Source organism: Prionailurus viverrinus, unplaced genomic scaffold (genome assembly GCF_022837055.1).
Source record: "Prionailurus viverrinus isolate Anna unplaced genomic scaffold, UM_Priviv_1.0 scaffold_35, whole genome shotgun sequence".
NCBI lineage: Eukaryota > Metazoa > Chordata > Mammalia > Carnivora > Felidae > Prionailurus > Prionailurus viverrinus.
In genome coordinates, this window is record NW_025927605.1 from 5,939,031 (window position 1) to 5,954,434 (window position 15,404).

Genomic DNA, 15,404 nt, shown 5'->3' on the forward strand with positions numbered 1-15,404 from the left:
TTTTTTAAGGGGGGCCCCCAGTGGGCTGATAAATAGTAAAAGCCAAGCTTGTTGCTGGTACAGTGGTTTCCCTGGTCGTACCTCAGATGACCCAGACACACAAGCAGGTGAAGCCCCACAACCTCCTCCGGACAGCCCAGCTAGAGCCCAGGAACAAGCAGGAGCTGGACTGCTTCACTCTCAACAGGTTCATATTCTAGTACGATCGCTTTACCGATGGGGGCTGAAAAGCATGGTCACCATCTCCAAAGGGGGCTAGAAATCAGGGAAGTCTTACAGATGGAATTCTCAAATGGATCAACTCCTCCATGGCCCCTGCCTCCTACCATGCTTCCTGGGATCGCACTAGGATGCAGCCGATAATTAAGAACATGATCGAAAGGCTGAAAGATAAATGATTTCTTTGGATTTACATTCTTCTACGAAGTACAAATGATGACTACGTGAGTCAGTATATGAGAAAAGACCCTCTTCAATGAACGCTAATTATGTGTCCCAAACCTGGATCTCCCGGAAGTCACATCGCTCAGTTCAGCCTACCTTCCGTTTGTGCCATCTGAAAGCTGGTCTACTTCCAGCGTAAACCCTGGGAGAGGTACAGAACCCGCCACAATTTGTCCAACACCCTGACAGTGTTTTATTTCAAACTCTGATCCCTGCCTTGTAATTAAAAAGAAAATTCTGCCAGTCTCTGCTGCAGAAAAAACAGGTATCCAAACGTATTTTCGTTGAGACTCAGCAGCTAGAAACACAGTTTAAAAAGGGAGAAGTGGGTTCGTGGCTGTGCATATCAGCCACCCACCTGGGCCCAGCCATCAGCCGTGGTTGCCAAGGAGACAGCTGAAAACACCCAAGCAGGACAGGAGAGGACAAAGGTAGGTCTTTCTACAGCATGATGAAAAGATGACTGACTTCACAGTTCCCAGACTCCATAGCTTCTGGCCATCTCATCAGCCATGTTTCACCCCAGGAGTCATTTTTGCCATCAGGGTTGCTGAAGCTTATGGGCCTCTCCTTGTGGCTCCTCATAGTCTTCTCCAGGTTTCAGCTGGGGCCCAGGGATCATCACCGTCTGAAAGAGCAGGAAGCTGAGTTATCTACCTTCCAGGCCCATGACTTACGGAGGAGAGATTCACCCCCACCTCCTCTATGGAGGATTCCCCTTCCCTGGTGCTGCATCACCCCGTTTCTCCACTAGGAGGAGCCCAAGAGGAGTGGCTTAAGATTGCACAGCACTCTCAAATCACGACTTACCTTAAGGATGGGCTGCTTAGGGGGTGCCCATGGGGGGATGACCTTGCCATGCATTCTCCAGCTCCCATAGGGATTTACCAGATGCTTTTCAAACACAACATACTCCAGGACATCCCTGGGCACACCTTCCTGTCCATACATCAACCGGCCAAACCGGTCATAGATGGCCAGAGTCTGCAAGGATGAAAGCAAATCTGGCCTATTAGTACTCAGTTGGTTTGCTTTTTTTTTTTTTTTTTTCCTTTTCTATGCCACACAACCATTCTGAAACAACCATAACAAAAAATTTTAATGGGTAGAAAAAATTACCTCGGAATTCTGAATTCAGACTAAGTGATCAACTACTGACAGTTTACTCTTAGAGGGTTTTTGACTGGGGACAGGGTATAGGAAGGTGGGAGAGGGAGGATCAAGAAGGGTGGGGGAGAGTGTCCTCACACCTGTCTTAGCAGAGCTAACATCCACAGTGGGAAGGGCACCCTGACAGAGCAAGGAAGACCATGGTGAACCTTTCCTTAGAGCCCACAGTCCTGGGAAACTGTACCCAGGACTCCAGAGGTAGATACCCAACCTGAGAATGAAGAAAAGCTAGGAGGAAAGCAGACTGGTGCCTCTACCTGCCGGGTGTGCATGCGGACGGTGACCTGGCCATATATGTTGCCCTGGTTCATCAGACTTGAACAGCGAACCTGAACCACCTGAGGCGGTTCTAAAGATTCTACGAAGCTCCAACGGACGGTCTTATATTTGATGTCCCAGACCATGTCCTGAGGGCAGAGGAGAAAAAATTCAACTGGGGTTTTACTTTCCTTTAGGAAAGCTGGTGCTTCTGGAATTCCACACCTATTCTCACTTCCAGAGATACTACAGGCATCACCTAACATCTCCCACCAAATGCTTTCTTGTGCCTATTGTTTCTCACCTTTCCAAGTTTTTTTAAAAAATATTTATTTGGGGGGGGGCAGAGAGAGAGAGGAGAGAGAGGGGCCCACACAGGCTCCACACTCAGCACAGAGCCCAACTCCGGGTTCAATCCCACGACCGTGAGATCATGACCTGAGCTGAAATCAAGAGTCAGACGCCTAACCGATGAGCCACCCAGACACCCCACCGTTCCAAGTTTTGATTAATTTATTGCTCAAGTCCACCTCGAAACCACTCTTTTCATCTAAATCAACAAATCAAGACCCACCTACCTCCTCAAGGAACCTTCTCCAAATCAATGAAAAACATACTCCAAACTGCCGGTTAAAATACCCCATTACCCCTCCCTTACACTTAAAATTTTTTTCCTTAAAAAAACTTTTTTTTTTAGAGAAAGAGTGTGAGCTGGGGAGAGGTGCAGAGGGAGAGAGAGAGAGAACCAGAGAATCTCAAGCAGGGTCCACACTCAGCGCAGGGCCCAACTCAGGGCTCAATCCCATAACCCTAGGATCATGGGTGAGACAAAATCAAGAGTCGGATGCTCAACTGACTGAGCCACCAAAGCGCCCCAAAGATTTTATTTTACTCATTTATTTTGTTTTGAGAGAGAGCACGAGTCGGGGAAGGGCAGAAAGAGAGAGAGGGGCAGAGGATCCAAAATGCGCTCCATGCTGATAGCAGTGAGCCTGATGCAGGGATCAAACTCACAAGCCATGAGATCATGACCTGAGCCAAAGTAGGCCACTCAATCCACTGAGCCACACAGGCGCCCCCCAAAGATTTTATTTCTATGTAATCTTTATACCCAACATGGGGCTCGAACTCATGACCCTGAGATCCAGAGTCACATGCTCTACCAACTCCAGGGCCCCTCCCTTACACTTTTATAATCTGCTAGTTCTTGTACATGTTTCTGTTGACTGCATATATGTTGTTTTATTCCGCCCCTTGCCTTGTATCAGTGAAGAATAGAATTTTATAGCGAATAAAGGCTAAACTGCTAAGACCAAATTAGTTATACTTGACCACAGGAAGATGAGGCTAAGTTGATAGAAACTGAAGTTCTTATTGTTCTTATTCTTGAACCACAAAGTCCCGATATTGGGAAGTCTCCCAAAGTACCTTAGCACCCTAACACAAAATGTAAGCCTCGTAAATGCTAAATCCTTTATTACACTGCAGGGGTTTGTAGGGCTGCCTAACGTGGTCCACACCCTGACCTGAGCATCCATACCCTGAGGTTTCAGTACTGCTTGCTGAGGGACTTCCTCCTACCTCATCTGCCTGGCCCTTACCAAAGTCCATGTCAAGTCAGTACCATTCAGTCAAAAAACAATGGAACCTCAGCATTTGCCTTAAACTTCCTGTACTTTCAAAATCGGCCCTTCTTAAGAACCCAGAGGAGGGGCGCCTGGGTGGCTCAGTCGGTTAAGCGTCCGACTTCAGCTCAGGTCACGATCTCGCGGTCCATGGGTTCGAGCCCCGCGTTGGGCTCTGGGCTGATGGCTCGGAGCCTGGAGCCTGCTTCCGATTCTGTGTCTCCCTCTCTCTCTGCCCCTCCCCCGTTCATACTCTGTCTCTCTCTGTCTCAAAAATAAATAAATGTTAAAAAATTAAAAAAAAAAAAAAAAAAAAAAAAAAAAAAAAAAAAAAGAACCCAGAGGTAATGTCTAGAATCTATCCATTCAGAACTCCCACAGTTCTAAAGAGGTGGAGAACCTACCGGGAAACAGTTTTCAGTTACCAAGGTATGAAGCCGGTCATGGTCTGAGCTAAAAAAGAAAGAGATACAGATCATTGGCTCTTGCTTTATGACACTGTACAAAAGCTGAAAATAGCCCTCAAAATGGAAAACAATTCCTTTTTACAAACATTCTCTGCATACATACTGTAAGCCACGTAACGTGCTATGTTACCTGGCACACAAAGATGAACATGATTTAAAAAAAAAAAAAAAAAAAAAACAGGGGCGCCTGGGTGGCGCAGTCAGTTAAGCGTCCGACTTCAGCCAGGTCATGATCTCGCGGTCCGTGAGTTCGAGCCCCGCGTCGGGCTCTGGGCTGATGGCTCAGAGCCTAGAGCCTGTTTCCGATTCTGTGTCTCCCTCTCTCTCTGCCCCTCCCCCGTTCATGCTCTGTCTCTCTCTGTCCCAAAAATAAATAAACGTTGAAAAAAAAAAATTTAAAAAAAAACAAAAAAACAACAATCCTGGGGGGGTGCCTGGGTGGCTCAAGTTGGTTAACTGTCTGACTTCAGCTCAGGTCACGATCTTGCAGTTCGTGAGTTCAAGCCCCGCATCAGGCTCTGTGCTGAAAACTCAGAGCCTGGAGCCTGCTTCAGATTCTATGTCTCCCTCTCTCTCTGCCCCTCCCCTGCTCATGCTCTGTCTCTCTCTCTCAAAAATAAACATTAAAAAAAAAAAAAAAAAATAGAATACCCTGAGATCTAATTGCAGGTTGAAGTTATGTTTGAATCTCAGGAGCAGAAACCAATTTCTCAGAAATTACTATACATCCTTACGATGGGTAAGAGACTCTCACAGATCCATCATAAAAAAAATCAAAAGCTCCTCTCATCTTCTCTTACCTCAAACACATCATCAATACCAAATGGACTGGCCTTGCAAGTTTCACTATTCTTTTTTTTTTTTCCTTTTTAAAAGTAATCTTGGGGTACCTGGGTGGCTCAGTCAGTTAAATGTCCGACTTCGGCTCAGGTCATGATCTTGCAGTTTGTGAGTTCAAGCCCTGCATTGGGCTCTATGCTGACAGCTCGGAGCCTGGAGCCTGCTTCTGATTCTGTATCTCTCTCTCTCTCTGCTCCTCCCCCCACTCGCATGCATTCTCTCTCTCTCTCAAAAATAAATAAACATGTAAACAAATTAGGGGCACCTGGGTGGCTCAGTCAGTTAAGCGTCCAACTTTAGCTCAGGTCATGATTTCACTGTTCATGAGTTTGAGACCCTCATGGGGCTCTGTACTGATGGCTCAGAGCCTGAAACCTGCTTCAGATTCTGTCTTCAACTCTCTCTGCCCCTCCCCCCACACACATGTGCGCTCTCTCTAATACAAACATAAAACATTAAAAATGTTTTTTATAAAAAAAATTAATGTCTACACCCAATGTGGGGCTCAAACTCACAACCCTGAGATCAAGAGTCACGTGCTCCTCCAACTAAGCCAATCAGATACCCCATCTCTTACACTCTTATCTGTGAACCTAACCAAAAGATAAGCATCGGTCTTTTCTGGTCCTTTCCTTCTACTCCCCTACCACCTTTGCTGCAACCACAGTGACTTGTTATGCTGATTCTATGCAGTAGGCAGCAATAGTAAGAAAACAGACAGCAAACCCCAGCTCCTGTACATACAGAATTTTAGGAGGTTCCTAACAGACAGGCTTCAAGTAAACCTAAGGTCATGCATGGATTAATGTCTTTCAGATCCACATTCATGACTTTTCCCCACAGTTTAATACCTCCTGGGAAGTTTAAGTCTTTGTTCCTTTAAAAAATCTTGTCCCTGGGGCACCTGGGTGGCTCAGTTGGTGGAGTGTCCAACTTCAGGTCTTGATCTCATGGTTTGTGGGTTTGAGCCCCATGTCAGGGTCTGTGCTGACAGCCTAGAGCCTGGAGCCTGCTTTGGATTCTGTGGCTCCCTCTCTCTATGCCCTTCCCCCACTCATGCTCTGTCTCTGTCTCAAAAATAAACATTAAAAAACAAATTTTTTTTTAAATCTTGTCCCTAATGCTAGAATGGGATTAGTTTTATCCATGTGCTTTGCCTCCACCTCTACTCCTAACAAAAGAAAAGATTTCAAGTCATTTCCCCCACTGTAGCTCTAGACTAGACTAGACTGGACTAACCTGAGTTGTGGTGACAGCTACCATGACCACCAGGCCAGGCACCTCTCAATGAACTCTTCCTCCTCACTATCCTGACCTAAAAATCTTCAGTGGAAATAAATTCCCTTGTCTAAGAGTTCACTTACCATTTACGATAAAACTTACACTGAAAAATAAGAGGAAGACATCTGTTTCTAACAACACAATGGACTGAGCTCATATAAAACTACTCCCACTATAAACATCTAGAAATGTTGGGACAGGATAGAATACACACAAACATACATACATTTTTAAACTCTCCAGCCTACTTCACAAGAAAGGTAAGTCACTAGATGCCAAAAGGAAAGAGAACTAAAACCAGAATGGAAGGAATATAACTTGACACCATGACAGCATATGGGATGATTAAAGGGATCTAGAAATAGGATCTGATGGGCACCTGGGTGGCTCAGTCAGTTAAGCATCCGGCTCTTGGTTTCTGCTCAGGTCATTATCTCACAGTTCATGAGTGCAGAGTACAGAGCCTGCTTAGGATTCTCTCTTTCTTTTTCTCTGCCCCTCACCCACTCATTCTCACTCTCTCTCAAAATAAGATAAACTTTAAAAAAAACTTTAAAAAAAGAAAGAAACAGGGGCGCCTGGGTGGCTCAGTCGGTTAAGCATCTGACTTCGGCTCAGGTCATGATCTCATGGTTCGTGAGTTCGAGCCTCGCGTTGGGTTCTGTGCTGACAGCTCAGAGCCTGGAGCCTGTTTCAGATTCTGTGTCTCCCTCTCTCTCTCTGACCCTCCCTCATTCATGCTCTGTCTCTCTGTCTCAAAAGTAAATAAACGTTAAAAAAAAATTAAAAAAAAAAAAAAAAAAAAAAGAAAGAAACAGGATCTGATGGCTAGGAACAGACTCTTCCTAAATCCTTGAACCCTCAAAGAACAGGAAGTTGGAACTGAGATCCCTGCACAAAGCTAGGACCCTTAAGAATCCTGCACCTGCAGCAAAGGGAGACTACAAAAATAGTTCACCAACTGAGAGATAAAGCTTCTCTCTGTCTAGGGCTGGCTGGGTACGTGTATGGGGGCGGCGGGAGCGGCTAATAAAGTCATAAGCCCACATTATGCTCAGATGTGAAGACAGAATTTATGATACCTGTATAAGAATTCCTAAGATAAGAAATTAACGTTAAAAACTGGCTGGCTCAAACACACACCTAGACCTATCTAGGTCACTCTAGAACTCTTAAATCAATCAATCTATATATTTTTTTTTTAGAGAGAGCACACATACACGAGCAGGAGAGAGGGGCAAAGGGAGAGAGAATCTTAACCAGGCTCCACGCTCAGCACAGAGTCCAATGCGGAGCTTGATCCCTTGACCATGAGATCATGACCTAGCCCGAAATCAGCTGACTGAGTCACTCAGGTACCCGGGTCACTCTAGAACTCTTAACCAAAGGAAAAAAAAAAATCTGTGCCTAGAATAACTGCTAAAAACATAACAGGTATAAAATACGAGTTCACTTACTTGTTTAGACAAAGGTGAGCTTCAATAAAAATATCCTTAGCTTTTTCAGGGAAGTCCTTTATTTTGAAATTAGGATCATGTTCTCTTATCTTCCGGACTCTGTAAAATTAAGTATAAGAATTCTTTCTTTCTTTTCCTTTAATGCTTTTTTTTTTTTTTTTTTTAAGAGTATTTTACAACGTTTATTTATTTTGGGGACAGAGAGAGAGCGTGAACGGGGGAGGGGCAGAGAGAGAGGGACACACAGAATCGGAAACAGGCTCCAGGCTCTGAGCCATCAGCCCAGAGCCTGACGCGGGGCTCGAACTCCCAGACCGTGAGATCGTGACCTGGCTGAAGTCGGACGCTTAACCGACTGCGCCACCCAGGCGCCCCCTTTTAATGCTTATTTATTTATTTTGAGGGAAAGAGAGAGAGAGTGAGCAAGAGTGGGAGGGGCAGAGAGAGAGAATCCCAAGCAGGCTCCACGCTTTCAGTGCAGAGCCTGATGTGGGCCTTGATCTTATGAGTCGTGAGATCGTGACCTGAGCTGAAATCAAGAGTTGGATGCTTAACCAACTGAGCCACCCAGCTGCCTATTTTTTTTTTTAAGTAAGCTCTACGCCCAACTGTGGCTTGAACTCACGACCCTGAGATCAAAAACTGCATGCTCTACCAACTGAGCCAGCCAGGCACCCCAAGAATCATCTCTAAAGACTTCATACAATATCCATAACTCAAAGCTTACATTAACCTCCATTAATGTCTGTTCACTTATTCAAAAATTCTGAATGTGCCAAGCCCTATAAATTCAACCTTCTAACTCACACTTAATCATGCTAAAGAAAGACCAAGTCTTCCCAAAGTGAAATTTCAGAATTCTGGCTTCAAAGAAAACATCCTATAAACACTAAGGAAGAAAACACAGGTTTCACACATAGACTCAAGAATCAGAATAACATCAACATTAGAAATTAGAAAGACAATGAAGCAGTGCTTTTAACTGAGGAAATTATTGAGCTCAGAATTCTTTACCTGGGCAAATTATAAATGAAATAGGAGAGTAAGCAAAAGAGCTTTTCCTAGGGCACCTGGGTGGCTCAGTTGGTTAAGCATCTGACTTCGGCTCAGGTCATGATCTCACGGTTCATGGGTTCAAACCCCACATTGGGCTCTGTGCTGATAGCTCAGAGCCTGGAACCTGATTCAGATTCTGTGTCTCCCTCTCTCTCTGCTACTCCCCTGCTCACACTCTGTCTCTCTCTCGCTCAAAAATAAATAAACATTAAAAAAAAAAATTAAAAGAGTTTTTCTTAGACTTGAAAGATCTCATTTATTTACCATGCCCTCTTTCTCAGGAAGCTGATGTGCTCCACCAACATAACAGAATAAACTATGAAAGACAGACATAAGATCCAGGAAACAGGGAACACAACACAAGGGCAAGACAAAAGGAGTTATCAAGATGATGAGAAAAGTAGATCCCAAGATGTACAGTGGGCCTATAGAGCAACTGGTCCAGGAGCAACCAGTGGCTTAGTTGGTTGAGCATCTGACTTAGGCTCAGGTCATGATCTCACAGTTCATGAGTTGGAAGTCTTGCATCAGGGTCTCTGCTGTCAGCACAGAGGCCACTTTGGATCCATCCTTTGTCCCCCACCCCCTCACGCTCTCCCCAAAATAAAATGAAAACATTTAATAATAATAATAATAATAATAATAATAATAATAAAGCAACCAGTCCAGACTGAAAGCAGGTAAGAAAACTCCTGGAGGGATTTCTTCTTGAAGATGAAACTGATAAAATACTTAATGTTTTCAACGTATTGAGAAGAAATTTGCACAATGCGAGGTTGTGTAAGCAAATGAGGAAAAACAAACAGAAAACAAAAAAAACACTCACACTTAACTCCAGAAAAGAAATATTAGGCAGGAAAAGTCATGATAATGTACTGCATGACTCAGCGGTCAACAATATTCTCATAGTTATAATGTAAACAGAGAATTCTGATCTAATCAAAGTGTTGAACATACTAAAGGATGAGAGACACCATAACCAACTGAAATTTATCCCTGGAATGCAAGGTTGGCTTAACATTAAAACATCCGTTAACGTAACACAATATGTCAACAGACTAAAGAAGCATATATCACATGACCATCTCAACAGACAGAATAAGCATTTGACAAAATCCAACACCCACTTCACACTGTTTTCACCTGAGAGCCTTGCTTGTGCTGTTCTGTCTCCCTAGGATGCTCTTCCTCACCACACCTCTCTACCCAGCTAACTGCAAGCAATTCTTTAGGCGCCACCTTTAAATGTCATTTCCTCGGGAAGCTTTCCCTGAACTCCTAAACCAAGTTATCTTTCCCTGTCGTATGATCCTATAACACCCCTACTTCACCACACCTATAATTATTTAACTGTGTGTAATCAGTATTTAATGGCTGTTTTCCTCCCTTAAATGATAACTCAATGATAAAATCACATGTGTTTTGTCCATCATCATCATGGACCTTACCACAAAAGAGAGCACAGTCCCAGAGAGAAATACATGAGAGGAAACCATCGCAGTACAATTACTAGAAGTGTATAGTTACAGTTACAGTAAAGGCAGCTCCAAAAAGAGTCCGGGAAAGACGAAAAGCAGACACGATGCTCTACTCATTTTTGAGAAATGAGTTGGAGTTACCAAGTAAAGGAGGAAAAAGGCATTTTTCAGGTAAAGGAAAGAATGTGCAAAAACACAGTCATAGCACAGTACCGTCAAGGAAGTGGCAATTAGTTTGGAAACGGTGAAGTTTAGGATGAGAAAAATGGAGTAAGATGACAGTAGAAAGGTTAAGCAAGAACCAGATTTACAAAAAGCCTTGAATACCACTGAAGAAGTCTGGATTTTATTACAGGTAATAAGGAAACATAAAAGAGTTTTAACAGAAAGGTGGTGTGATAAGATGTGAATTTAGAGAAGTAAATTATGGCCACATGAAGTATTAACAATGACTCAATAAGCCTGTGCACAGAAATTTATAAATGACCCTAAAGAACTTTGGAGTGACAAATATAAATGTTTCCATCCTTTCAATTAAAAGAAAGACTAAGAAGGTTTTGGCTTCTGCTCCTTAGTTAAGACCTAGCTACCTCCATAGGCCAGGTCTGTCTTCTTGACCCTTTTTGACTTTTTACTCTCTGTAGTTCCAACTCTAAGGTACTTCTCAAAGAAAGATGCTTTTATTATTACTTTAAAATTTAAAGTATGTGATCAAAAAAGTGTTCTACAAACTTCTAAGTCACTCTCTAACTGAAGTGACAAAAATACCAATAAAGGTTGAGATGCTAAGAAATCAAAATGCCCATATTCTCCAACATTAACTAAATTCTATTACAGAAAAAAATACACTGCCAAGTCATCAAGGGAGTTATGTCCAACCCAGTTAACCTACAACGGCCTCTCTGGAATAAAGCAGCAACAAGAAATTTGTATTCTAATATGGATTCCCAGTTGTCTCCGACACCTACGACAATTGGGAGGTCACCTTCTTCTTCAACCGCTCACTTCTCTGTGCCAGTCCTTCCTTCGAGAGAGAGGACAAGCGAGCATCACCCTCTGGAGGAACATAGGCGTCAAAGATACCAGCTGTAATGAAAGAAGAAAACAAGGCATCAAAAGCTTAAAAAGTCATCTTGAGGTCATATAAAATTGAGAAGTATCATGGACATAAAGTAGACTTCCGTGTAGAGGGAACTATGTTACATTAGAAAAAACAGAGTAAGAGGCACCTGGGTGGCTCAGTCAGTTAAGCCTCTAACTCTTGGTTTCGGCTCAGGTCATGATCTCAGTTTGTGGGTTCAAGTCCCACATAAGGCTCCACACTGACTGCGAGGAGCCTGCTTGGGATTCTTTCTCTCCCTCTGCTCCTCCCCTGCTTGCGCGCGCTCTCGCTCTCTCTTTCAAAATAAACAAACTGGGGCACCTGAGTGGCTCAGTCAGTTAAGCATGCAAGTTCAGCTTAGGTCATGATCTCGCAGTTCATGGGTTCGAGCCCCACGTCGGGCTCTGTGCTGACAGCTCAGAGCCTGGAGCCTGCTTTGGATTCTGTGTCTCCCTCTCTCTCTGCCCCTCCCCAACTCACACGCTCTGTCTGTCTCTGACTCTCAAAAATAAATAAAAACATTTAAAAACATTAAAAAAAAACCCCAAAATTAAAAGAAAAAAATAAGATAATTTAAGTTTTCTCTTAGAGCCTCAATTTCTTCTTGTACAAAATAGAGCAACTTCACCCTTGACTTCCAGGAACAGTGTGAAAACAAGATCAAAGATGACCTCATAAAATATGGTGTACATAAAGTAAATCACTATCAGGGCTGAACTGATTTTGTAGTCAGTTAAATACAATGAATCACAGTCCAAATCATTCCACTTTCCAGACTATCTCTGACAGGAGATTTGGTCAGGGTCTCAGAAAGACCAGGCCTCACCTGTACAGGCCAGGTGCAGAGGACGCTCCAAACGCTCCGGAGGAATGACCAGTCCCGCTTTCCGGGCATGTTCTATAAACTCCTTTTCTGATTTGTATTTGGGTTCATAAGTAGGTGGTGTGAAACGTTTTTTAGTTCTCACTGGAACTACAACAGTGGACTGAGTCACCAGGACTGGCTGCAAGACAGGAAAAAGTTAGGATGAAGGTAACCTGGAAAGAAATCTATCTTTTTTTTTTTTTTTTAATTTTTTTTTCAACGTTTTTATTTATTTTTGGGACAGAGAGAGACAGAGCATGAACGGGGGAGGGGCAGAGAGAGAGGGAGACACAGAATCGGAAACAGGCTCCAGGCTCCGAGCCATCAGCCCAGAGCCCGACGCGGGGCTCGAACTCCCGGACCGCGAGATCGTGACCTGGCTGAAGTCGGACGCTTAACCGACTGCGCCACCCAGGCGTCCCTGGAAAGAAATCTATCTTGAACAAACTCTAAGCAAAGACAGAAAGGACATATTCAAAGAATGACTTAGAAACAATTACAAAGCCACATACCAGGGCAGGGACCACTTATGGGTGTCTTAACCAGAAGCCTGTAAGCAACCTTTATTAGCACTCAACATTTACTAAAGGCTTTCCCCTAGCACACGACTATGCCAAGTCCCAGGGATGCACGGTTGATTAAAGCAAGACTTCTGCTCTCAAAGAACCTTCAATCCCATAGGAAACTTAAACATCAACCCAACACTGAAATGAGAGGAATGCTATTATTAAAGCCTAAGAAAAGTCCTGTTCTTGGCATCTCCTTTATATTTACTCAGATAACATACTGCCCATTCCACTGGGAGGCTAACTGTAAACTCTGTTCTGTCATTCTGGCTCCCAAATGATCAGTAACCTCTTTAGAGGCCAGATCTCTTTTCTCTATGACCGTGAGGTTTGTTCAGTCAGACGGACAACGGGAGACTCCCTCCTTCCCAGCTGCTGTTCAACGTAAGGTATTTATAAGAACCAAGGGGGTAGCGAGCCCAACTTCCAAATCATTACTTCTTTACCCTTTAATACCCCCCCCCCCCCCCCGCCAAAGAGACGCAGAACAAACTGGAGAAAGTTCGTCTCCGAGAACTTGCCCGTCTTCGTGGCCTAACCCGGGCTCGCCCCACCCCGCCACTTAGCTTAGTCGTTGGGTCGCGTCTACCTCAAACTCTTTCGTAGCTAGGTGTGACTGGTATCGCCCAAGCCCACCAACGACAAGTGCAAAGCGAGTATCCCCCTCGACTCTGTGGTCCTCATCCGGCCCCAGGAGTCCTACTCATCCAGTCCCTACCCACCTGCCGAGACCACCATCCTAAAGCTCTGGATAAACAACACAAACCCCGCAGCGTGGGGGCTGCCATTTTGTTCCCGCAAAGGCCGCTGGGATGGGGACTAGGAGTGAAGAGCCGGGGGCTGAAGAAAGGGCGCAAAGGGTGGAGCTAGCTTGGGTGTGGAATTTTCCAGGGCGCGCGCCCTCAGCCGAAGTGTGAGCGGCGCGAACGCGCACGTGCGCGTTGAGGGGAGGAGGGCAGGGGGAGAGTAGAGACTGCGCGCGTGCGCACTAAGAGGCGTTGGGGGTAGGGTGGAACGCACGGCTGTCACGCGCCGGAGAGCGCCGGAGCGGGAGCTGCGCCTGCGCTCGAGGTGTTCTGGGCGCCAGGAGTTGCCGCATTCTTGCAAGACTGGGACGTTGCTGCACCTTGTTTCCATCCCCTAAAAAAGGTGTTGCCCTTCGGAGACAAGTGTTTTCCTCTGATCACGAAAAGACCAAAAATGAATAGTTTCTGGATCTGGATCTGACCTCAATATGCTGTGTAACCTTAAACAGCCCTAGTTTTCTCAGCCTTAACCTGAAGAAAATTCTGTCAAACTAGAGATTAATGACTACTGTGTTTATTGAACAAACATAATGACTACTGTTTATTGAAGCAAAAGACACATGGACTGACAAAGACGTTTCTTGTTGGTCCTTTCGGGAAAGAGGCACCAGTTTAATAATAACAATAGCTTATACTTAGAAATGTTTACCAAGTGCCAGGCAATTTCGTAAACATTTTGCATATATTAACTCAATTACTCTTCACCACAAACAAGAGTAATACCCTACTTTTACATATGAGGTTGGGCCACAGAGAAATTAAGTGAGTAATTTATTTACGGTCACACGGCTAATAACTGGCAAAACTGGGATTCAAATCCAAGCAGACTAAATCCAGAAACCATGCTCTAATTACTATACTGTATTGCTTCACATTCAGTTGTTAAAGGATTTATGATGTTGAGTTCATCCTAGAAAATACATACTATAATCATTGCTGAATGGCAAACACCTTCCACACTTACCTATAGGTTCTTATGTAGTCTGTCAATTACTGTTTATTGAGCACATGTCTATAGCATTTTGCAATGAGTTAAGAGCTCGTGGTACGTACATACAAGAGCTTACAGGCCAAAATATAATTATCACGAAAGTCCAAATAAAATGCTATGGACTATCAAAAGAGAGGGATTACTTTGGGTTTGGGAATCACTTGTATTGCCTAAAATCTTGACTTCTCAATTATACTGTAAATTCTTCAAGGGTAAGAATTCCCCACAAGTCCTAGCCACAGCATTGAACCTGGAGCATGACACATTAATTGTGACATGAAATTAGGTGCTATATGTATGTGTTAATTAAAGAATGTGTGTTATTAAGCATTTAAATGAGAGCTCATTTCTTTTTTTTAATTTTTAAATGTTTTATTATTATTTACTTTTTAGAGAGAGAGAGAGAGAGAGAGAGAGAGTGCAAGCAGGGGAGGGGCAGAGAGGGAGGAAGACACAGAACCTGAAAAGGCTCCAGGCTCTGAGCTGTCAGCACAGAGCCCTATGTGGGGCTCAAACTCATGAACCATGAGATCATGACCAAAGCTGAAGTCAGTCACTCAACTGACTGAGCCACTCAGGCACCCCAGCTCATTATTTCTTAATAGACTCTTGTCTGTCTACACCCCAGAAAATAAAACATGATTTTTTTTTTTACTGGTCTCCCCACTGAAGTGAGGAAACTCCATTCCATGAGAATGGTTATTAATACAGAACATTGACATAGTCTATCTGAGATTATTTCCTCCACCGTTGAATTTTTTATGTGTATTTATTTATTTTTGAGAGAGAGCAGGGAGGGTGCAGAGAGAGAGGGAGACAGAGAACCCCAAGCAGGCTCTGCACCGCAGCTCAAACTCACAAACTGTGAGATCATGACCTGAGCCGAAATCAAGAGTCAGATGCTCAACTGACTGAGCCACCCAGGCACTCCTCCACCATTGAGTTTTCATGTACCCACATGGTAACCAATACATCCCAGGTCACCTCTGTCTGCCATC

At 44.0% G+C, this 15,404-nt stretch overlaps 1 protein-coding gene across 1 annotated transcript; it reads right to left on the reverse strand.

Moving 5' to 3' along the window:
* Positions 1 to 613: 613 nt before the first annotated feature.
* MRPL45 (mitochondrial ribosomal protein L45) lies at positions 614 to 13,507 on the reverse strand. Its single transcript, XM_047846061.1, has 8 exons — positions 13,332 to 13,507; positions 12,005 to 12,182; positions 11,045 to 11,162; positions 7,543 to 7,641; positions 3,902 to 3,950; positions 1,872 to 2,021; positions 1,255 to 1,428; positions 614 to 1,072 (listed from the first exon to the last, which is right to left on the reverse strand). Exons 1-8 carry the CDS (start codon positions 13,395 to 13,397, stop codon positions 986 to 988), a joined length of 921 nt encoding a protein of 306 aa, XP_047702017.1. The 5' UTR covers positions 13,398 to 13,507; the 3' UTR covers positions 614 to 985.
* Between the last annotated feature and the right edge of the window lie 1,897 nt (positions 13,508 to 15,404).